Source organism: Scyliorhinus torazame, chromosome 6 (assembly GCF_047496885.1).
Source record: "Scyliorhinus torazame isolate Kashiwa2021f chromosome 6, sScyTor2.1, whole genome shotgun sequence".
Classification (NCBI taxonomy): domain Eukaryota; kingdom Metazoa; phylum Chordata; class Chondrichthyes; order Carcharhiniformes; family Scyliorhinidae; genus Scyliorhinus; species Scyliorhinus torazame.
In genome coordinates, this window is record NC_092712.1 from 300,032,775 (window position 1) to 300,057,990 (window position 25,216).

Here is a 25,216-nt window from a genome sequence, read left to right on the forward strand (position 1 = left end):
TATATCAAAATATCCAGATGAGATTATGTTGTTGAGATGTCCATGTGATTGCAATCTCCAAAATGGAACACAAGTGATTTGCTCGAGAGTTCCAAGGTAAAGAATGAACATACCCAGTGACTTTCAGAAGACTTGTTCAGGGTAAAGAGCTTCATAGTAATGTTGATTTGACAACCAATGCAGCAGACATGGTCAACTACAAAGTTTAATTAATGCAAGGTTTCTGGTGCAAATCAAATAAAACCACTAATCTTTATTAATGTGGCTGATCAAAATAATAGACTACAATCATTCTGAAAAATAAATAACATGGTGCGTCTATCAAATCACAAACTGATGAGTGTATCCAAGAATTCAGTTGACTGCAAGAAACAGATTCCCACCAAATATTCATTAGGTTACATTGATTCTGAACCCTTAATTTAGTTGTAGTATCGCTTCATACCAGGAGAATTTGCATCTGAATTTGAAATTTTGCCAGGAGCACTGTTTGATGTAGTTTTTCCAAGCCCCAAGTTCCCAAATATATGACATGTAAACAGTAAAAAGTTATGGTACAAGTCAGACTTTTGCTGTATTTTCAAACATGTGCATTGCTAAATATAATGTATTTCTTAAAATCACAAGAATTACCTTTTTGGAACACGCGAACTTCCGTTTTCCCAAACAGTGACTTAGCCTTTTCATAGTCATTTATAACTACATCATAATCGCCCTAAAAAAAGACATACAACATATAGAATTGTAGAATACCAAAAGCACCCTTAGTAAATTATTTTTATAAAGTGCTAATAGTCACTTACCTTTTGAATGTTCCTTTCAATGTTAAGAGGAAGATTGAAGAGAAATTTAAAACGTTGAAGAACATTTAGGGCATTTCTTGTAGAATCTGCTTTGTCTTTACGTCCCAAGACTTCTTGGAACAGTGTGTCTGCAGTGGTACTTGCTCCTGGAAAGAAATAAAAGATTTGTTACATAAATTTATTACTACATCCTAGAATACTGCTACTTCCAGAAGTGCCACACACTGATATAAATCAGCAGTCTGACTTGTCAGAAGATTGATAGTTTCAATCAAACATATTTCAAATTGATGGATATTAGCTAGCATTTCCATCGCAACCTCAATGCAGACCACGGCTACAGTTGCAATTTAAGGGCAGCTTAGAAGTGGAATTAGGGTCCAATCGGACAATAAGGCTGCAGTGAGACTTGCTGGAAGAGGAATTCTCACTCTGTTTCACTTCAGAGCAGGTAAGGCCTTATTTTTAAAAGTCCACCACAGCAGCTCAGTATTCTGAAATACTTCAGGTCAATGCTAAACATTCAGTATAAATGAAATTATAACACTCTTACATGAGACTGTCAAAATAAAGCAGAAAACTTAATTTAATGTCCTGAAATAGATGGTAAATTCGGTTAGAAGGCAAGTTAGCAGTAAAAAAAAAAAATACCAGTAACTGTCTGGATCATAAATATATGCTGGGAGCTCTTTTTCTTCCTATACGAGTGAAGGTTTCAATGTTAAGGACTCTTGCTCAACTTGCTTTAATTATTATTTTTACCTTATTCAAACAGTTTATTTTTCTTTACCACTGTCATTTTGCCTGCTGACTAGCATTTTTAATATATGTCCAGGCACATATTTCTCCTCAAATTTGAAAACAACAATCAGAAATGGAGTTTGTACATTGTAAAGCATTTTGGTCATTGTTCATCCGTATGCTTCAAAAATACTTCTAAATATTCTTCCCCAACCGTCTTGTGGCAGAGCTTTCACCAATTATTAATGCCTACTTTTTTTCCCTTTCAGTTTTTTAACAAGAAAACAAACATCTAAATTTGGCAAAAACAAAAAAAATGTCTAAAATAGATTTGTTGTTTAATGTTACCAAAAAGGGTTTGCATTATTTGGTCTGGTGGCTATACTTTAAGCAAAGATAGGAAAAAGAGCACATCGATCACACTGGGTGGCTTGCATGCCATTTTCTGCAGTCAGCTCCTTGGGTGGCCCACAGAAATTAAATGTAGTCTGCTAAATACCCACATTCACATTTCGCTCCAATGTGTACATTGAGGATGAGATTTTTATGCATCAGCATAAGCATTTCAGTGAAATTTATTTCTTCATTACGGAATTTAAAAAAATTAACTTCATCGCAAAGTTAGCTTTCTTATTTTATAGCAACTGCGATATTATCCACTTTAAAGGAACCAGCTCATTTATTCAAGTTTATTTACTTAAGTTAAAGGAAAAGTATTTGTTTATTTACTGTACATTATCGTGATTCATTTCCCCTCCAGCAACTTGTAATAATGTTAAAGAGATATGTCAAATACTGTACTCCTATTTCAGTGATAAAATAGAAACCAGTGACTGATCCGTTCTTAAAACCTTGCTGCATTTCCATTTCAGATTTCCTTCGTCTTAACTCGGATGATACTGAACAGTCTCAAAAAAGAAAATCTTCCTGACAACAATGATGTAAGTTGGAAAAAGCTATTGACGATGTATGCTTTACAAACACTAGTGCAAAATTATTTCCATATTTAATTTTTAGCATATGACGCATGATTAATAAATCAAGGCCATTAAAAGTACAATTTTACTGTAAGGTTTTGCTGCAATTAAGTTGCTTAATGATTTGTTTTTAAAATAAAATTAATTCAATTGCACTCGTTTCAACTGTGCTTCAGTTAATGAATCCGGATATCAAAATTCTCATAAGATCACCAAATTAAACACTGATACACTCTTCAGTTTAAGCAGTTCCAATAACTAAGGTGCAGATTTACTTAAGTCAGACACTTGTAATTGATGCTGCTGAACAGTTTCAGTAAACCAGGTCTTTCATATTTCAACCTGGTGGAAAAATGCTTTTATTGTGTAAAATGGATTCCGTGTCCCGCACATTTAATGCATCCACTGTCACTAAAATAAATTCTTCAACATAAGAACGTGTCAATGTTCCAGTCTTTATATCCCTATATTAAACCAGACAACAATCACACTTTTCAGTAGGAGTTCAGTATGGAGAGCATTAGTGTGTGCACACCTGCGTGTGTAAATACAATGTCAGATATGACAAATCATTGCCCACCTTTTTAAATAGGATGCAGATGCTGCAAGTTTGAACCTGAGGCACACTTTTCCCATTGCAAAGATAAAAATACACACTCGCGCAATTAGTGTTCATTATCATATAGAAACTTGGATAAATTTCAAAATACCAAGGTCACTGCCCCCTTACAAGCCTTTTAAGCAGAGATCCAATTGAACTGAATAATCATTTCCATACATAGGTATCACTGGAAAAGCACAACTTACTGTTGAGTACATTCTCCAATCTCTGCGTCATAGATCCTTCCACTTTTTCCGTCCCATCCACCTCCAGTTTTTGATGAATTGCTGGAATAAAATATGCAGTGAGCTCAATGGGCAATCACTTATTTCAGGGTTATAGAAAATGCAAAACTTAAAACACCACTTTTTTTTCTTCCACAACCACTTGACATTACCTCACCACTTTTGGTTCCTGGACCTAATACAAAAATAACTTCCAATTTCCTCAAGATAACTAACAAAACTAAGGGTACATAACTATACAACTGTAAAATAACTGATATAACATCTTTTATTACTTAAGTATTCTGCCTAATATATGTATTAGATTTGTGTGAAAAAAATATTACAAATAAATCTAAAGCACATTTTAAGTACTATTAGTAATATTCAACAATTAGTAATTAGTAATATTCAACAGAATGCAGTGATGAATAAAAGGAACCTCTCCCGGAATTCTTCCGACATAGCGGGATTCGCTCCAGGCGCAATGCGGCCAGAGAATCGTCCCCAGTGTGTTTTAAGGTTTCTCAGGGGACCAAAATGTTGACCTCTGTTGTTATTATGACGACAAGCCTCTAACTAAATAGAACTAGACTGCACTTTTCAGAACAATAATGCAAAAGAAAGGTTTGACTTCTTATTCCCAATATATATATAGAACAATCAAAAATAAATCCATTATTCACCAGCAACCACTGTGTTCTGTGTAGGTCAACAGTAAATTGCACAACAGCACCAACTATGTAACTGATAATCTAGTACCACAATAGTGAATTCAAATAAGGGGCGCAATTCAGCGGACAAATGTTAAAGTCTGCTTTTGGGGCATGTTTCATAGAATAGAATTTACAGTGCAGAAGGAGGCCATTCGGCCCATCGAGTCTACACTGGCTCGTGGAAAGAGCACCATTCCCAAGCCCACACCTCCACCCTACTCCCATAACCCAGTAACCCCACCCAACAATAAGGGCAATTTTGGACACTAAGGGCAATTTAGCATAGCCAATCCACCTAACCTGCACATCTTTGGACTGTGGGAGGAAACCGGAGCACCCAGAGGAAACCCACGCACACATGGGGAGACTCCGCACAGACAGTGACCCAAGCCGGGAATCGAACCTGGAACCCTGGAGCTGTGAAGCAATTGTTCTAACCACTATGCTACCGTTCAGCAGGTTATTTCTCGGCGGCTGCAGCGCCGAGGAACACCATTCTATTCAACGGCATTTTGCCTTTTTTTTGGCCTTGGGGAGTTACTCCCTGCTGAGGCCACAGTGATATCCTGTGGGTGAGCTGATCTCTCCAGGAGGAACGGGTGTTCGCAGATCGGGGCACCATTTCGATCAGCAGCCCTGACCGTCCCCGACCCCCTCACCCCCAACCTTATCGAGGTTCCTGGGGAAACCCCCTCCAATTGGTAAGGCAGCCCCCCGGCCCGCTGGTGGCCGTGCCAAGGCGCCCTGGTGTCAAGGGGAGGGCCAGGACCATGCCATGTCCCCGACCATCCAGAGGTCTTCCATGGCTTGCAATACCCGCCACCCATCGTCCCCGTCCCCGTCCCCCCCCCTCCCCCCCGAGTTGCCTTTACGCCTGGTCCACATTTGTGTGGACCAGTGCCCTGGCAAGGTGTCGCAGGCACAGCTGTTGAGTCCCGGGCACCGGGTCAATCTGGCATCCAGGTATATAAGAAGCCATTCGGCACATTTAAATATGCTGATCTGGATCTCACTCAGCAGGCCTGGCGCAGAGCCCGATTTGGACCTCTCGTGCAATTCACCCATTTCAGCAACAGGGTTGCTGAATCGTGCCCAAGAACTCTTTAGCTCAGAGATATCGGTACCGCCTGGAGCAACACTGGTGAAGTAACAACTCCCTGGAGACTTTCTGCTTACTTGAGCAAAGAACCTTTAGTTGTGGAAAGCAAACTGGCAAAATGGCACAAGTCCTGGCATTTTAAAGAAAGCAAGAGTAAAAAAATTACATGTGCCACTCCTTAACTGCATCATAATATTTGCATGTGGTGTTCATCCCGATAGCTTATGCAGAGAGGCTGATGTGGAAATAGCAGAACAAAGGCAACGCAGTTTACTATCAAGATCAAGATGTGCATTCATCAGCAATAATCTTATTCATGTGTTATCATACTTCAATGAATCTATGTGCTCTCGGATTTAAATTAATATTTTCGAAATGACATATGTAAATTGAATTTCAAAATTTGATTTCTGTCTCAGTTGACCATAGTGATAGCATCTGATGTGGTTGTAGTATTTCCCCGTCACCTCCCCAGCCTGCTATGATGTTGAGCCACTGAGTTCGCTGGTCTCCCTTTAGTTTCCCCCATATTCCTCTTTCATTTGCACCTTAGTTGCAACCACCTCCATATTGAATTAAGCCTGATTGCCAATTCAAAAACTACCACCTCAGATAATTTCTAAATCCAAATCCTTGCTTATTTTAAGGGAAAAATTTGAATGTGGGAAAACAACAGTCTTCTGAAAGAAAACAATTATTTGGGTTACAAAGCTCCTCATCCATATTTCTTTTTAAGCAGGATTAGAAAGAACTTTTTAAACTGTACAAGAAATTAATCGAATGTTTTTGTTGAGATTTGCCAATACCAAATTAACTTGCACTGACACTTTCTCAGAAAACGCAATTCTTTCCTCGAGTTATTGCTTAAAAAACAAAACTTCTGCGAAATAACATTTGCATTTATACCACATTTTATCGCTTTGAAATGTAGAAACGCAATTCCTGTCATTAATTAATTTTTGAAGTCCAGTTTTAAAAAATATATTGATAGTCTTGGCCGTCAAGATTATGGGAGCTCATACATAGTGGCATGGTTATCATTAGATATAAAATGTTACAGACAAGCAGCAAAGTAATTACAGTAGCTATAAACTATAAACAGACCATGAAAACTATTTTGTACAACATTTCGAAATATCAGCTTGTTTTTGAAGAAAAGAAAGCTTGCTCTGCCAAGTATGTAAAACATCAGCCTCAATCTCAACTCGGACTGGCCTATCCAGATTTAAAGGACCACTATTACTGTGACAATCCTAATATTTGATCTAGAACCACACCATAGCATTCAAGATTATTCCCTTATGAAGGGCAACAAGAGGCTGACTTTTTAAAATAAGATATTGGTACTTTTACCCAAACTATTGGTTCATTATTCTGTTTTGTGCTCTGTTTTATACTCATCAATTGATGTTCCATTATTTTGTGTTGCAGAGTCACGCACACTTAGAGCTTGGTTGAAATGATACATATTGAATGTTCTTCGAGTCATCAAACCAAAAACAAAAAAAAAGACAAATATCCAATATCCCCAATCTGGATTAATGAAACGCAAGCATTTCCAGCAAAAAGGATCCCTGCGCTAATCAAACTATGTTAAATTTCAAAACTGCATTTTCTACACCTACAAAAACTTGATAATTTGCAGACTTTAGTATGAAATTGTAGTCTTGCTCTTTCTCCAATTAAATAATAAATGCAGCCAAAACGTGAATTTACATGACGCCAATAGTTATAAGAGCAGAAATTTCAGTCCGGATTTTTATTTCGGTACTTAGAACGTTAAATAGATAATTAAAATGCTTTTCCTGCCCCATCTTTCTTTCTCAATTTCTTGATCGGTCAAATCCAGGAAGGTGGAAAAACATATTGATGGCATTATGAACCTAAAGTAAAAGCTTTTATAAACCATTCCTGACATGAGATTATATTCTGACCTATTTGTAGAATGTGAGCATGTCACCGTCTGCATGTGTAATTAAATCTACCAGAATTCCAGTAACCACACAACCTTTGCACTTCATAATTCTTTAACATTGGAAGAACATTTTAAACAAATTAGGTCATAAAATTACAACCATGACATTTCTAGAAGTAGTTGAGGGATGTTTCGGACAATTGAGTAACAACTGTTCTTGGCCGGTTTAGCTGGCCAGAATTAACATGATACAAGTTTATACGTGCAGCCTGAGGCCCTTTTCCCTCCCTCACTACTGGCAGAGTATTCTCAAAACATACTCTAATTTATATAACTGTCATCCTTTAACAGACAAACTATATCATGAATAGGGAGGCATGGACCTCCAACTATGCTTTTAAGCTTTTAACAACCATTCTTATGCCTTTAAAAAATATAAAGCAGCTGCAATAAAATTTAGAAATTGAATTGTCACACATTGTCACTTCCATTCAATTCCTACTTGGAATCTTCTCTCACCTTTCCTCATTTCAAACATACATGATTTGTTCCATTCAAATTTGATTTATTTCCATTGGAAGTGGGTGCACGCTAATAAATTTATGAACACTTAAGCCACATTCTTATATATAGCGGTAATTCTCGACACGGGCTTAATTATTTTAATGCTACTTTTAACTGCCTCTGCTTTAAACGATTTTAGCAGGCAACGAGTAAATGACACAACCTAATGGCCTTCCCATAGCATTTCTCACCATGAGTTGGAGGATGTGTTTTTTTATGATGTTGTGAGTCAACTAAACTTCCAACTGCTCCCTCTTTTTAGCATACTGCTCCCCACTCAACAAAATCCACTTTGCCTCTCCGTCCCCATCAGGAACGTTTCTTCTATCCACTTAAACAGGGCACCTATCTTTCCCTCTTCTGGGATGCCATGCAAACTGGAGGTTTGGATTGTTGATGGGGAATGAGTGCACAAGACTGTAGTTAGACAAAATACACAGTGGATCTTCGGAGTTCCTCTACTATAGAAATATTCAGAAATGCTAATGGCATCTCAGAAGTTACTGAATGGTACCTACTGTATCATTTGAAAATTGAAGTCAATGCAGACAAGTGCAAAATACAGTAGGAAAGAAAATTAAGTGATATTCGTATTTCAAGAGGTGTGCTGAAATAACTAAGTTGAGAGAAACCTCGGAATCTTAATAGGCTCGACAATCCACATGTCCAATGAATGCAGAACACAATCAACAATGTTAATAAGATATTGAATGATATAGTCAAAAGATTAGAACGCGAGGCAGAGGAAGCCTTGGTCAAACTGTGGGGATCTTGTAAAACTGCACTTGATTAATTTGTCTAGTTTATGACTGTTGAGATCCAAGGAAATTATCCAAGAGCCGAACATGGAGAAAAGCCACAAGATTGATCCTTACAGTCAAAGTTCTTAACTATGAGGAAAGACTGCCAAAATTGAGGCTTTTGGAATAGGAGGTCTGAGAAATTACCTTTTACAGGTATAAAGAATAGTTAAGGGCATGGAAAAGATCAACCTCAAATATTATGTTGAATTAAATTGCAAGATTAAAATAGAATTAGAGCTCCAAGAAGCTAAATTTAGGATCAAAATCAGATAATTGTTATTTATTCAAAGAGTCATCAATGTTCGGAATGGACTTCCAGATAAGAATGATGGCAATCAAAAACTCATGAAGCATTTCAAAAACACTCGATGTGGCAATGAGGGAACTTATAAAATTTTTCTGGATGATTTTAGATGGGTCAAAAATGGATTTTCAATCCATAATTATCTTATGAATATAGGCAAGCATACAAAAAATATGCAGCAAAGGTAGAAGCAATGTCACTGAGTGTAATGAGAGTTAGCCTCTAGGTTTTGTTTTCTTTTTCACAAGTAGATTGTTTAAATATTCTAATGCTCTTCTGCCGATTTAGCTCAGTGGGCTAGACAGCTGGTTTATGATGCAGAACAAGGCCAGCAACGAGGGTTCAATTACCGTACCGGCTGAGGAGGCTATTCATGAAGGCCCACCTTCTCAACCTTGCCCCTCGCCTGAGGTGTGATGATCCTCAGGTTAAACCTCAAAGGGGAAAGCAGCCTATGGTCATCTGGGACATCGGTGACTTAACCTTATCATAACACAGTTTGCAGCTTTTTAAAAAAACTATGCGATTTCCATTAATTTGACAAGGATGAAATCAGTGCTAATCACATCCTCTTCCAAGGCCTAAATGCTCAAGTTTCGCCTGTTCATCGTTGCCAAGTTAATGGGACCAGCACAACCCTAAATAGTTGATCCAACAAGGATACGGAAAGCACTGAAAAGATTCAATCCAAAAGGATGTGCATGATCTTAGACATACATATCACTATAAAACTGTTCTTATACTAAAAGATAATTTAAATGTCGCTCAAGCCAATTATTTTTTATGTTAAAATGCATCCTTGGATGGGTGTGCGAAAAATTAATTTCTATTAAAATGGACATTAAAATCTCTAGGCGCGATTCTGCAGGCCATTAGTCACAGGCGTAAAATCTGTAATGGTTGAAAACTCTGGCCAGAGACCAAAAACGGGATTCGCGTAGGCGTGACTTCCCACCAAGGGGACGGAGGTGCCTGGAAGCCCCAGGGTTGTCGGCAGAGGCCCCAGGGTTGTCACTCAGTGCTGGGGGTACAGAGGGGAGAAATGCCCTTCACCATGGGGGGGGGGGGCAAGAGGGCTGCATGCCAGACAACGCGCGGGGTGAGGGAAGGGGGGGGGGGGGGGGAAAGAGTGCCACTAATATTTCCGTGGTTTGGGGGATGGGGAGCAACCTGAAGCATGTGGGGAGAGTCCTCCATGGCCGGGGGAGGGGGGGGGGTATATTTTTAGCGCATGTCTGGCACGTTTTAAAGATGGCACCCCAATCTATGTATAACCGGCAAAGACTCCATGGAGCGGCCATGCGCCCATCCCATCATCACCCCCCCCCCCCCCCCCCCCCCCCCCACCCCTCCCCTGGTGACATCACCAAACACACCCACCAATTTGTTTCGGACAAAGTGTCACAAGTTCATGACATAAAACCTGGCTGTGCTGCTGAAACACGCCAGTTTTCAGTCAGACACCATCACTGCCATTCTTTCGGAACATTTTGCCCTATATAACCTTCAAAACAATTATTTTTATGAGATTGTATTTCCCATTAAACCGTGGCTATTTCCAAATAAATCTGCAGTAATGTCACAATCATTAACATTGATATGTAAATGTCTCATAACCAAAGATGTGAAACAAATTTAAAGACTGTCCATTGTTAACATCTAAAATGAAAATAAACAAGGAGTACCCCTCTCTAAATGTTAAGTTATGTTTCAAAATGTTATGAGTACAATGGGGGTGGCAGTGATTAAGTGTAACCTAACCACAGGGTTCAGATAAAAATCCTAAACTGTCCAAACTTCACATTTGAAGTTCATGCCATTTAAATTCTAATTAGATCCAATTAATTAGATCTGCAGCATGTACTCTTTCCCATGTATCTATTCTATTTATAATCCAATAGCATTCCATTAGCACAAATTCACATGCAGTATACTAAACTAAATCATAATCAGTTCATAAATTGTTTTAAATTAAATGGCTAATTAACAGTCTAGTCGGTGATAGATTTGTGTAGCCTTAAAGGTTTGTAAATAGATTTTGTAAGTCATCAAGAAAACAATTGGAACCACTGAAAAGACAAAACTCCACTTTGCTCAAATATCTTCAGCAAGAGAAAACTATACGCAAAGATGGTGACAAGCACAATTCACTGACGAATACATAACATTAATTACCATTCTTGGAACATTTACAAATATTACCTCAAACTACACTATAATATCCCACTCTCAATACATCTTCATTTCTCAAAATACAACACAATAGATCAGCTGTCCATGATTATAAACCAGCCTATGCTTTTAGCTGTCAGGAATATGATTACACAAGGTGTTCGCATTTCATCAGAATTCTTATTTTCAGCATAATTTCAGAAGCAGGGTAAAATCAAAAAGAAACTTTAATTTAGGGATTAAAACGGAGGAACATTTTGGACCCCAACGTCAGCTCTCGCTATTTTGCTTACATTTACAATAAATGCATTCCACGCACAGTCTGGGTGCATTAAATTACTTGCAGCAAAGCCGGGCTCATTTTTCTCATTGTTTACAAGTCTGTTCCCTCTCCGTTCCAACTTTCTCAAATCCAACTAAATATTTGTAGCAAATACTTAAAACAGAGACAAAAAATATATTGTAAGATCAATTTATAAACGGATGTCAGTGCGGAGGTGATGTACTGCAAAGATATCTTTTGTTACCTATTGTCCTGTTTTCATTTCAATGAAATTTGTTTCTGATGTACTCCACAAAGCAACACTGATTACTGGTACATTCCAACAATGAACATACGGGCAAAGTACTTATTTGAATTTAGTACACATCATTCATTGTACCCAATTACTAGCCAATACTTAACTTTATAGCTATACGAGTGCTGGATACAATTCCAGCATGAAGGAGGCTGATTTCCACTCAGATCAATGGCAGCTAACCAGACAGGCAGACCCGGATACATTATTTGAATATCTAGGTAAATCTGGGTTTACTGAACAAAGCAAGTCGACTGGAGACTATTTTCAGTTTTAAAATAATGAAGAATCTATTCAATTCATCGTCAATTCATTCCATGCAATCTTTTGACCATAGAAAAATACCACAAGGTCAATTTGACTAATTTGGATTCTGAAGTAAGTGGTCAAATAGTTCTCAAGTAATTACTCACATCCTATGGTTGCACTATTTGATAAATTAAAGCAAAAGCACAAGATGTAGATGCAGCATTTTGAAACAATACTGGCAACGTGCCGACTCTACTCTACTGAGATCCTGATTTAAGTTATTTTTCTCAGCAGAAGAGAGAGCGCGTCAGCTGAGAATTATTCCGAGTGGAACACTGCTACTTCCTAGGTTGGGGGGGGGGGGTAATTTGGACAAAGTCAGCAAAAGTGGGGCACTGTCAATAGCCGAGGAGCAGACAGCGACTATGCATCCACTCTCTCAGTGACAGTTCTGATCAATCAGGCAGAGAATAATAAGAATAAAATTAAATTAGTGTTTTAAAATGTTACTGCAATATATTCATGCAACACTGGCATATTAACTTGTGTGTACAATACTGCACAACTTGCGACATGCAACAATGTACGACAGGCAATGTCATCAGCAAAAACATGTTTTTTTAAGTTGTCAAAATTATTGACTTTTATTGCCATTTGCAATTCCAGAGAACAGTAGGTCAGTTTAAGGTGACTGTGACTCATCTTTGACTTTTCACAGATTGGCTCGGGCGATGAAGCTCACTTTCTTTTGTGCATCGTCTACGACAACAACCCAGAATTGGTAAAGATACTATCAAACTGTCAACCAAACTAACTGACAGAAAGATGCAGTGACACAATTTCCTTTTTCTTCTAGGGATCAGCTTCAACAGCCTAAAAACCTCCAAAGCTTAACCTTATTTCTAAGATTCTGTCTGATGCTTTTAAAGTTTTAGAAATACCCATTTCCTACGTTGCATTCAAAATCTTTTAATTTAAACTCTGAAACATATGAATAGGAAGCAGATTCTCATAAATTAGTTTTGCATCTGAACAATAAATAAATGAATATATAAAACCTCAAGAATGTCAAATTGACTTTTTCCTAAACTGATTTGTACATCATCTTTTAACACATCTATGCTGTTCTGCTGCCAGAGCCCTCAGGAAATGTCAAATCCGTAGCAGTTCATTTTTGAAAAATGTACTGAAGCTGGAGAGTTTGGGCTTTTATGTCAAATTCATTCAAAAGCTGAGCACAAAGAAAAGCTTTATTACTAAATTGAAATTAAATTCCATTAGGTGTAAGCCTGCTCTTTATTTCTTCAGGGAAAGGTGGTCTGAAACCATTCATCAGGAATCTTGTGGTCTGCAACTTCAGTCTTCACTGGAAATACTACAGCTGACCAGGCTGGGTAAAGCATGATCTCTGCTGCCATTTATCCTGGCAGCCTGTTTATTTTGGCTCAGCCAACAGCTGTAAGGCTTCCAAAAGTCTTAAGTTTCTGTGTCTTGCAATGGGTGAAGCCAAGGGTGACATACTCTCATAAACTACTCTGGTTCAAAGCAGCATTGATTTTAAATGAGGAAAAAGTTTGGAATGTCTTCCTGGCAGAATTATCCCATCCTACAGAAAGCTTAAAGAAGCTAAAAAGAAATGTTTCTCTTTTTCTCAAAGTATAGTCTCAGATAAATGAAATGAAATGAAAATGAAAATCGCTTATTGTCGCAAGTAGGCTCCAAATGAAGTTACTGTGAAAAGTCCCTAGTCACCACATTCCGGCGCCTGTTCGGGGAGGCTGGTACGGGAATTGAACCATGCTGCTGGCCTGCCTTGGTCTGCTTTCAAAGCCAGCGATTTAGCCCTGTGCTAAACCAGCCCCGCTGCATCATCTGTGCTAATGGAAGTGGGCGCTACTGCAGAATAAGTTGAGTAACCGATACTTGGGAAGTTTATTTGAACAAAGTTACACTTATAACTTTTAATTTGCTTACACTACATAATCGTGGTCACAATGCACAGTTGTTCTGAATTAAGAGTAAAAGCAACAAAAGTACAATCAAGTCAACTCATCTACAGTTTTTATAATAATTCCCAGCCCACCATTCGCCCAGAATAAACACTTGGCTCACTATATTGGAAGTCCTTGAGGTACATAATGCAAAGGTTTTGGAGTAAAATGAGTATTTGGACTGACTATTAAAATTCCCATTTACACATATAAAACTTCGGAAGATGGAGAATTTGAGCCTTAATGTCAAATGCATTCAAAAGCTGAGCACAACAAATAGATTTATTATTAAATGCAAATTAAAATTAATTTGCCTTAAGCCTGCACTCCTTGGTGATGGTGGTGTGAAACTATCAGGAATCATATCGTCCTTTTGAGAACGTTCAATTAATCTGATGCCCTAAGCAGGGTTTTGATCCGCCATTGCAAAATGAATGCACAATCCCTTTAAAGGGACCAACATTCCTCAAGACTACCCCCCCCCCACCCCCACCCCTTTCAACCCCCTTCTTCACCAGCCTTTCATGGTCGTATAGAGAAAAACAGCATTTTAAACAAGTTCAAGTAAACTGTTCCCAAACAGTTACACCCGGATCCCACGAGACAATTAAACTATCAAATCTGAGTTTATTTGGGCAAAACTATGAAAAAAATAAGTATATCCTAAACATGTTGTTTTCCTGTACTTGCATTTAAAAGTTAAAGTGCGTAATTATAAATCTTACCTGCACAGATGAAGCCAATTTATTTTTAAATGCAATTAGGTTTATGTAAAGGTAATAACATATGTACAATAAACCTGTTAATTACATACACCTTAGGGACTGGCATCAGCTGCTTTTTTGATTCCAGGTGTCTTTATTTTCAAATTGGTTATTGAATGCGCTTTTTAAAAAAACTACCAGCTGAGATCAAGATCAACATCTAATCAGCTGCAACAATGCTAAGCTCACACCAGTTATTAGTTCTCTTCTCTCAACAGTTTGTAGTCTAAATTTCTATTTCAGAAAGCATTCTCACTTGGACCAGTTTAACTTCAGTAATGAATTGTGCTTCTCAGTTTTACTCAACAGCATTATAGTACAGAACATAAAACAGGGGAATGTATTGACCGGTTTCGCTGGTTTATTGAAGTTGTCAAAGAACAATTTTAGAACATTTAAGAGAGAAAACACAACAGGTCACATAAGACATAGGAGTAAAACTGCAGGTTTCCAGTTAAGCAATGAGTCTGCTTGAAGACTGACTGATAGCTGGGACTCACAGGCCTGCCCATCACTCTTTGGAGCAGCAGAAAGAGCAAGAGACCCAGGCCAGGACAGCCATCTAGCGTCACTCCCCAAAAGTAAAGCTTCTTAGTGAAGCAGATCTGCCATGAGAACCAAGGGAAAGAAGAAACAAGGTCAGGGAAGAGGAGCTATCAGTGCTGAAAGAAAAAGAAAAGAAAGACTTTCATTTTATATAACATTTATCATGGCCACTGGACATCCCAAATACTTTACAGCCATTGAAGTATTGTTTGAAATGTAGTCACTATCGTTACATAGGAATGCTGAGTGTATCGACGCAACATTGGGCCAGAAGGAATGGCTCCGCTCATAGTTTGTGCACATTTCCCTTGAGTCGGAAGTTGATGAGGTCAGGCTGCAATTCAGCATGAGGCGGCAGTTTTGAGAAAGAAACAACTTTTATCAAATGGGTCATTCTTTACCCAACACTTATAGCAGCAGAGGAACCACTCCCTCCCTGGAATAGGGCCTCGCAAGGATTTGGCCCCAAAGATAGAGCAGTTTCTCTGTCACTATGGATGCTGTGGTGTGGAGATGCAACGCTGGACTGGGGTGGACACAGTAAGAAGTCTCACAACACCAGGTTAATGTCCAACAGGTTTTTTAAAAATCAAAAGCTTTCAGAGCGCTGCTCCTTCATCAGGTGAATGCTGGGTAAGGAACTCCTCATTTGACAAACGGCAATTCTTTCACAGCTTTGCACTAAATGCACTTTAACCTAAACACACGGAACTCAGGGAATTGAGAGGCCCAAGAGAGTTTGGGGAGCAGAAAGGAAGCACACCAATATGGGAATCGCCAGTGATTCGGTGGAAATTCCAGGCTGTCATGTGTTTTAAATTGGATAATAAACTTTGATGATTTAAAGGTTGTCTGTTAATAGTAATTTACAAGTGCCTGTGGCTTCAGAGTGTAATTTGTTTGACATAGTGGCCGCAATTCTCCGGCTGCGTTGCATCCGGCGCCGATCCTGCTATTTCCGGTGAATAGTGGGAGAGGCCCTAAATGGGGTTTCGCACATGACGCAATCTGGTTCATGTCCTAGCTGAACCAGACTCGCATATTTAAATGAGTCTTAAAACTCATTTAAAGTTGCGCAGCCGGTTCGAGACCGGAGTGCCCCAGCTCCCAGGATTCACTGACCCCACCGGCGCAGCGCGAGGCCAGTACAAATCAGTCCTGGTCTCCAAAGATGGGAATGAGACGTGATGACCATGCTGGAAACGTCGAACACCATTTGAGCCCCGGGGTGCAGACAGGGCAAGGCAGTGCCAGAGGGCACCCAGACAGTGCCAGTGGGGCACTACTATGGGATGGGCCCTGAAGGGGTGGTGAAGGGGGTTGAAAGGGGGGGGGGGGGTAGTCTTAAGCTGGGAAGGCCAGGGCAGCACGGTGGTGCAGTGGTAGCACTGCAGTCCCACGGCACCGAGGTCCCAGGTTCGATCCCGGCTGTGGGTCACTGTCCGGTTTACGTGGGTTTCGCCCCCACAACCTAAAGATGTGCAAGGAAGGTGGATTAAACACGCTAAATTGCCCCTTAATTGGAAAAAATTAATTGGGTACTCTAAATTTATTTTAAAAAAGATGGGGAGGCCATCAGCACCCAGCAGGGTATGCTCACTTGGAGATTGGGGGGGGGGGGGATATTTCACTGAGAACCTCCCAAAGCTAAAGAAAGGTGACTAAGTGTGGGTGAATCCCAATCTGGATTGCGCCCATCTATCCGGTGGAAATCACCCTGCGATTCCCCCTCAAAATGACACGTCATTTTTTGGGAGAATTCCACCCAACCTATGTGGGTCTCTCAATAAGTGACTACATTTTTGCAGATGTCTGTTTGCTTAGCTTTACAGGTCTCAGATAGTGAAATATATAAACCAAATTGAAATGGTGTAGTTATTGCAGTCTGGAATTGTTATTTACAAAGTCCAAGTGTAGACACCAGAAAATTTAAAAAGGCATTCGTGAGTCAGGGTAGCCTTTTAAAAATCAATTCTTTGAAAATAGTACTGAAATTTAAATAAAGTCTTGTTTTGTACAATTAACTGGAAAATATTTCGGACCAAGCTATTTCTCATACTAAAGCAACAAAGATGGTTAACAATTTGAAATTATGAGGGTAAAAATGAACACTTAGCAGAGTAAATTGCTGGTTCTTTCTCAGGTGACAGTTCCTGTTGCAATTTTTGCCACTTCATCAGTTCGAAAAATAGCCTTTGGAAGGAGCCCGTTGCTCACGTCTATTCAAATTGTAGACTATAGTCTACATATGTATGTAAAGATTTCCTGGCCCTAAGACAAACTGGCACATGAGTAGGCATGCACTGCCCACCCACTAACGGCAAGAGGACTGATGGATTTATGCAGCAACGCTGTCAGTAAGAGCACTGCTGCAAACTGTCACAGATGTCAAGGAAGAATTTGCTGCCTCTGCTTTAACATTACTTTAACAACGTTTTAAGCACTGGGCAAGCATAGAAAATGTCAAATCAAAAAATTACAAAAGAAAACACACAAATAAAACAAGTCTATAAAACACACAAATAAAACAAGCGTACAGCATCATAGCTGAAACTGAAAATATCACAGAAATATAGAATGGTTGCAGCAATGAAGGCCACCAATGGGTCCGCCGTGCTTATGCTGACTTTCTGCAAGAGCAGCTCAGCTAGTTCCACTCCTGTCCGTTATTAAAATTCCTGTAATTTCTCTCTCTTCGGGTGCTAATCCAATTTCCTTCTGAAAGTGGATCGGCCTCTGCCACAGTCTCAGGCAGCGTAGCCCAAATCCTAGCCACTCGCTGCATAAGAAGATTTTCCTCGGGTTCTTCAAGCCAATCATCTTAAACTGGTGCCCTCGGGTTCATGACCGTTCCGCCAAAGCGAACAGTTTCCTTCTATTCAGACCCTTCATAATTTTGAGCACCTCTATCAAGTTTTCCCTCAACCTTTTCTGCTCTCAAAAACAACGTTCCTAAAGTCCATTGCCAAGAATCGGACACAATACTTCAGTTGAGGACAAAATAGTGTCTTGTAAATGCATATAATGGCCTTCTTTGCTTCAATGGCAGGCTGCACTCTTTACTTTGCATTGCCGTTCTTCGTTCTTTCTATAAACTTCACATTTCTATGCATTAAATTACATCTTCCCCTTGTCCATCCATTCTACCAGCTTGTCTCTCTCCTCTTGAGATCTATCTCTATCCTTCTCACAGATCACAATGCTTCCAAGTTTTGCATCATCTGCAGTTTCAAATTATACACCCAAGTCTAGGTCATTAATATACATCAAGAATAACACCTTAATGGAGGTCAGGGAAACACCACCATACACTGCATCTACACTGAAAAACAATCATTTACCACTACTTTCTGTTCTCTGTCATTCAGTCAACTTTGTATCCATGTGTCACTGTACTTTGCTGGCAAGCCTATCACGTGGCACTTTATAAAATGTCTTTTGGTAGTCCATTTTCTTATGTCAACTCCTTGTTTCCTCATCAAAAGGTTCAATCAAGCTAAGTATACATGATCGGCCTTTAGCAGATCCGTGCAGGCTTTCCTTAATTAATCCACATATCCAAGTGATTGTTAATTTTGTCCCAGACAGTGGTTTGAAAAGCTCTCCTCCACCGAGGTTAAACCAAGCAGCCTGCAATTTCTGGGCTTGTCCTTGCCCCTTTTCTTAGTCAACATCCTCAAATGCAACCCATTCAGTCCAGTTCATCTTAGTAAACCATCTCCGGTTTTCCACTTCTACAAATCATCCAACATCTTTCCCTACAACTGGATTTCCTCTCCCCTTCTCTTTTTTAAATGCTACTCAACTGCAATATCTGATTAAGTTTGCAGACTTGAAACATTAATTTTGTTTGTTCTCGCCATAGATGTTGCCTTGCCGTCAAATGCAGAATTCCTTGAAAGTGCAATTATGGACAAATGCATAAAAGGTTCAGTAATATTTTTGGTTTGCAATTAAGAACTAGAGGACAAAGCCAAGAATTTACAATGAAAGCGCACATGGCAGTGGTTAGGCCACTGGAAGAGAGTTTGTGTATTACATGTAATTCTGATAGCCACATGATAGAAAGAATATTAAAGCCATTAAGAAAATAGATTTACACCAGAAATGAGAAACATCAGCTTTGGGAAAGGATGAAGAATACTGGAACATTTTCCATTGGAGGGAAGAAGATTCGGAAAAGGTATGATAAATGTTTTTAAACTTAAGAAAAGTTTTGAAAGAATAAATGGAGAAACATCTTTTCCTCTGACTGAAGACATTCAGGGGATTCCAAACCTAGATTTTCTTTTGAAGGCAAATTAATATTTCAAAATTAAGGAAACAAGATTGAAGAAATTGTTTTTTTTCTGTCTCTTGCCTCTATAATTGGAATAATTTTTGCTTTTGTATTGTGTCCTACAAAACTCACTGAATTCGAAATGAGGTCAAGAACAAAACAATTACCTGAAAGGGCGTCCTGAGCCTCGAAAAATGTACTGAGACCTCCTTTCACATAGGCTAAGCTCCCCTCATTCTTCTTGTTTGCCTGCTTCCTTAAAAAATTTGCAGCAATCTTTAGTTGATCAAAGCTGGAACGTGAAAGAGGGGAAAAAGTAGCATATTAATGCAAAAGATAAACAACTTGCCTCAGTTCTTTAATGGTGAGAAACTGATAATTTAAAGGAAAAGGGTTTGACTAAATTTATTTCGAAGTAAACTCTAAACATACAAATGCATCTTCAGTTTTCCCCCGCCCAAAAAATGTTCACAATGGTGTTTGCACATTATTTTAAAAATCCATTCTTGGGAAGTGACCATTACTGAAAATGCATTTATTGCTCATCCCAGCCACCCCTGTAAAGGTCACTTCAACAACTAAAGTCTATGAGATGAAGATGCTCGTACAACAATGTTAAGGAGATGAGTTCCAGGATTTTGATTCAGTGGAAAAGAAGGAATGGCAATGTGTGTGCAAGACAAGGTATGTGTGGTGGAGAAAAACTTGGAAGTGATGGCGTTCCCATGTACGTGTTACTCTTGTCCTTCTCGGTGTTAGAAGTCACTGGTTTGGGAGGTGTCATCTATTTAAGGCCATAAAAAGCATTTCAGAGGACGAAACACATCATTCAACTTTTAAGTTTCCGAATGTTAATGGAAGAAAATATTCTACTATTTCATTCCAGCCAAACAATCTTTGAGAAAAGATATTTCAAATATCCTCTACAATCCTGAAGATGATTTTAAAATATGACAATAATCTAAATACTTTTATGGAATGTAGATGTGACTGGCTAGGCCAGCATTTATTGCCCATCCCTAATTCCACGGGGTCAAATTCTTGGAACTCCCTTCCGAACAGCACTATTGATGGCATATTGACTACAGTGGTTAAAGAAGGCAGCACATCAGTGAAGTGAGGTGCATGCTGATTGCACACAACATTGACTGTGAGAACCGTGCGCTCCCACTGAATCCAAAATGTAAATATTTATTTTGTTTTTGCCATTTGAAGTCGATGTATAAATAAGCAAGAATTTTCTGAAACTAGTTATGAAATATTTGGCATGTATTAAATGTATTTAATCATAGTCATGGGGTCATAGTTAGTGAACAAGCCTGATGTCAATCTGCGGTCCGCTGAGGTGAAGGAGGGCCACTCGTACGGCCCACTCATCAGCCCAGGTTGCCCGACACTTGCTAAAACAATCAACAACATCCTAAAAACAAATTCAATTTGCCCGATCACCCAATGTTAGTAGATCCTTTCAAAGATGTGGATGGATCCCTACCTTCATCAAGTTCTTCCACGGGCCGTACCCTACAATGTACCAAGTTTTGTTGAAATCTAGCTATTCATTTGCAAGCGTGGAGGAGTTGCCGGAGAAATGTGGGCTCTCGCGGTCTGCCTCATTTAGGTACCTACAGGTTTGCAATTTTGCGAACGGGTCTTTCCCACATTCCCTGTGATGCCGCCATCTTCGTTATTGGAGAGGGTGCTGTCACTTGCAGGGTTGAAGGAGGGGAGGACATTGGGTATTTATGGAAAGATTATGGTTGAAGAGGCAGTATCTGTGGAAGGGATTAAGGCCAAGAGAGAGGAGGAATTGGGGCTGGAACTGGTGGATGGGGTGTGGTGTGAAGCCCTGCTGAGGGTGAATGCCACCTCTTTGAGTGCGAGGCTTGACTTAATAACCAGCTAAAGGTAGTTCATAGGGCTCATTTGACTAGGTCTAGGATGAGTAGGTTGTTTATGGGAATGGAGGACAAGTGCAAGCACTTTGGGGAGAGGTTCGGCTAACAATGTGCACATGTTCTGGGCCTGTCCTAAGCTCTTGTGGTTCAGTCTCCTTCTTTAGCACCATGTCGGTGATTTTGAAAATTGAGTTGGAGCCATGTCCCTTAGGGGCCATATTAGGAGTGCCACACTTGCCAGAGCTGCAGACGGGAGTGGGGACTGATGTCCTGGCCTTCGCCTCGCTGATTGCTCGAAGGCGAGTGTTGCTGGGGTGGAGGTAAACTTCTCCATCCAGTTAATCAGTGTGGCTGGCGAATCTGATGGAGTTTTTACACCTTGAGAAAATCACGTGCACCGTGAGGGGGGCAACTGAAGGGTTTTACTGAAGGTGGCAGCCTTTTATTTTGAAGAGCCGGTCACCGTTCACTGCTAGAGAGGGGGAGGGGTGCGGGGGTTCTGTTGTGGGTCTTTTTGTTTGAGTGGGAGGGTGACATTTTGGGGGTTTGTGTTGTTTTGTTGTTATGTATGAACTGGAAAATGTTTGAATAAAAATATTTTAAAAAGCAATCCATCCATTAGCTTTTGAGATATATTGTTTACAATCAAACAGACCAACAAACAGGAGCGAAAACATTACCTTCAATGGTGTGAAGTAACTCGTAATATTAACCCTGTTTAAGAGCCTCTTTAACACATTTGATTAGGAGTGATAAATATACAGTTGCAGAAATTATTTCCGCACATTTAATAATCTTTGTCATAAGTCGGCTTATATTAACACTGCAATGAAGTACTCTGGGAAATACTGATGAAACAGCAATCAATCATGACATTTTTTAGCAATTTAAAACTGAATGCTGAGCTGTTATTCAACATAAAGATTGTGGAGATGCCGGCGTTGGACTGGGGTGAGCACAGAAGAAGTCTTACAACACCAGTTTAAAGTCCAACAGGTTTGTTTCGATGTCACTAGCTTTCGGAGCGCTGCTCCTATATATATATATATATATATATATATATAAGACAGATTCAAGGATGCCAGACAATGCTTGGAATACGAGCATTAGCAGGTGATTAAATCTTTACAGATCCAGAGATGGGGTAACCCCAGGTTAAAGAGGTGTGAATTGTGTCAAGCCAGGACAGTTGGTAGGATTTCGCAGGCCAGATGGTGGGGGATGAATGTAATGTGACATGAATCCCAGGTCCCGGTTGAGGCCGCACTCATGAGTGCGGAACTTGGCTATAAGCTTCTGTTCGGCGATTCTGCGTTGTCGCGTGTCCTGAAGGCCGCCTTGGAGAACGCTTACCCGGAGATCAGAGGCTGAATGCCCTTGACTGCAGAAGTGTTCCCCGACTGGAAGGGAACATTCCTGCCTGGTGATTGTCGCACGATGTCCGTTCATTCGTTGTCGCAGCGTCTGCATGGTCTCGCCAATGTACCACTCTTCGGGACATCCTTGCCTGCAGCGTATGAGGTAGACAACATTGGCCGAGTCACACGAGTATGTACCGTGTACCTGGTGGGTGGTGTTCTCACGTGTAATGGTGGTATCCATGTCGATGATCTGGCACGTCTTGCAGAGATTGCCATGGCAGGGTTGTGTGGTGTCGTGGTCACTGTTCTGAAGGCTGGGTAGTTTGCTGCAAACAATGGTTTGTTTGCAGCAAACCAGCATCCCCCATGACGACAGCATTGCTGCAACAGCCTCAGTACTCAACACCGACAACTGCCAATCTCCAGACGCAATTCTGCAACTCATCCGCTTCATTCTGGATCTGTAAAGATTTAATCACCTGCTAATGCTCGCATTCCAAGCATTGTCTGGCATCCTTGAATCTGTCTATATATGTGTTTCTGGAACATACCTCTTCATTCACCCGAGGAAGGAGCAGCGCTCCAAAAGCTAGTGACATCGAAACAAACCTGTTGGACTTTAACCTGGTGTTGTAAAACTTCTTACTGAACATAAAGATTGCTATAGGTCCTTGAATTAATGGTGTATAATTGGGGAAACATTGACAGGACAATAGGGAAACAGAAGGGAACTGGAGCTAATTGGATAACTCTTTCAGAGAGCCCGCACAGGCATGATGAGCTGAATAGTGATGTATCACTTATGATTCTATGTGAAGCATGTGAACCATTAGGAAGACAATTTGGACAATGTGAACTCCCGAAAAAAAAGCTATCAGAAGGACATAAAATTTCACCATCAAACCCTGTACACTTTCCAACTTTTCATCCTATATCATGTGAAATAACTGCAACGGATAAGCCTGTCGCATATTCAGCCATCTAACTAACGTCCCTCTCATACTAGCGCACAAAATAAAACATGATCAGTCTGGCATTACTGCTTCACTGCAGAGCATATCACATTATCTTACACACTGCGTCAGGAGAATCTACATCTCAAATTCCTGATGACCAAAATTTCACTCCAGCGGCTAATTCATTGAACAAGGAAAGACATCACTGTCCCTGAGGTCATAGGTATGGAGCAAAACTTTCATTTCAATGATTCACAAAAGTGGATTTTAGCCAAAGAAACCGATCCATGCAGGAACATAAAAATATATGAAATAGGAGAAGACCATTCAGCCTGCTCCACTATTCAATATCACTTCAATACCACTTTCTTACCTGCTCCCGATATTCCATGATTCCCCAAGACATCAAAAAATCTACCTATCTCAACCTTAAGCATAATCAATGATGCCACATCCACAAACCTCTGGGGTAGAGAATTCTAAAGATTCACAACCCTTTGAATGAAGAAATTTCCCCCCATTCCAGTCCTAAATTATCAGCCCCTTATCCTGAAATGTGCCCCCTTGAACTAGATTCCCCAGCCAGGGAAAACATCTCAGAATCAACTCTGTCAAACACATTCATAATCTTGAATGTTTCAATTAGATTACCTGTCATTCTTGTAAACTCCAGTGAATACAGACCTAATTTGCTCAACTCGCATCACAAGAGAATTGTCTCTTCCCAGCTAGTGAATCTTTGTTGTTCTCCCTACAATGCAAGTATACCTTCCTTAAATATGGAGATCAAAATTGCATACAGCATTGCAGGAGTGGTCTCTCCAAAGCCCCGTTCATTGAATACTATGTGTAGAAGTTTGCTTTCTGCCCTTTTTTAAAAAAAATGCATACTCTAGAGCTGTACAAGGGCTGCCAGAGCCGGGCTCATAATTAATTCTGATCTTAATTTCCTGCTAATCACCTGAAGTTTCTAAGCACAAAATCACCTTCTCCATTTCTTGCGTGACAAAGCCCAAGACAGGATATTGTTTCAGTAAAATCCTGTCCGAGATTGTTTCTCATACTCAAGAACCCCAACCTCCACAAGAATCAAAATAGTTCACAACTGCGCTATTGGTTTTCTGATTGAATCATGCTCCATTTATTCACTATTGTCAGCTAATATTCTTTAGTTAGCTAAGAATGACTTAAAGGAAACAGAACTGGTGCTTTCAAGCAAATTTACAATAAGGTTCTGATGTCTGTCAGTCGCTTGTCCTATATTTTGTTGTTTTATAGGTGGTTAGAGCTAAGACTGGACTTCCATTTCCTGATACCTGTGTTTTAAATTTAGACCATGGAACTTTATGTTTACACTTGTCACATGTTTTAGGCAGGAAAGTAATTTTAAGCACAAATCAATTTCCTTTAAGGGAGAAAACAGACAAAAGTTAACCAAAACAACAGAACTCTCAAAGTTCATAGTTCCATGTACCTGGGTTAAGTACAGATTTTTAAAAAATAATAAGTTGTGTTCAATGTATCCAGTATTTTTTTCTCCACATGCATAGCACACTCTCTAGCACAAATGTCTCAGGAAAAAAAGTCTCAGTCTGCATTATTCTGTTTGATTTTTTTGTCCCCCATGGACATTGAGTTAATAAAGGGTCCTGGCTCCATGAGCTCAAGAACCTGAGCA

General features: G+C 39.7%; 1 protein-coding gene across 3 annotated transcripts in view; it reads right to left on the bottom strand.

Annotated features, from left to right (window-relative positions):
• Positions 1-25,216, bottom strand: part of exoc2 (exocyst complex component 2) — a 323,421-nt gene that overhangs the window by 206,356 nt on the left and 91,849 nt on the right. For all 3 annotated transcript variants that reach the window (XM_072509914.1, XM_072509916.1, XM_072509915.1), the window contains exons 6-9: positions 19,494-19,618; positions 3,329-3,409; positions 804-949; positions 634-715 (exon numbers count right to left, since the gene is read on the bottom strand). In XM_072509914.1, the coding sequence (XP_072366015.1) occupies positions 634-715; positions 804-949; positions 3,329-3,409; positions 19,494-19,618 (434 nt within the window). The remainder of the gene's footprint in view (positions 1-633; positions 716-803; positions 950-3,328; positions 3,410-19,493; positions 19,619-25,216) is intronic.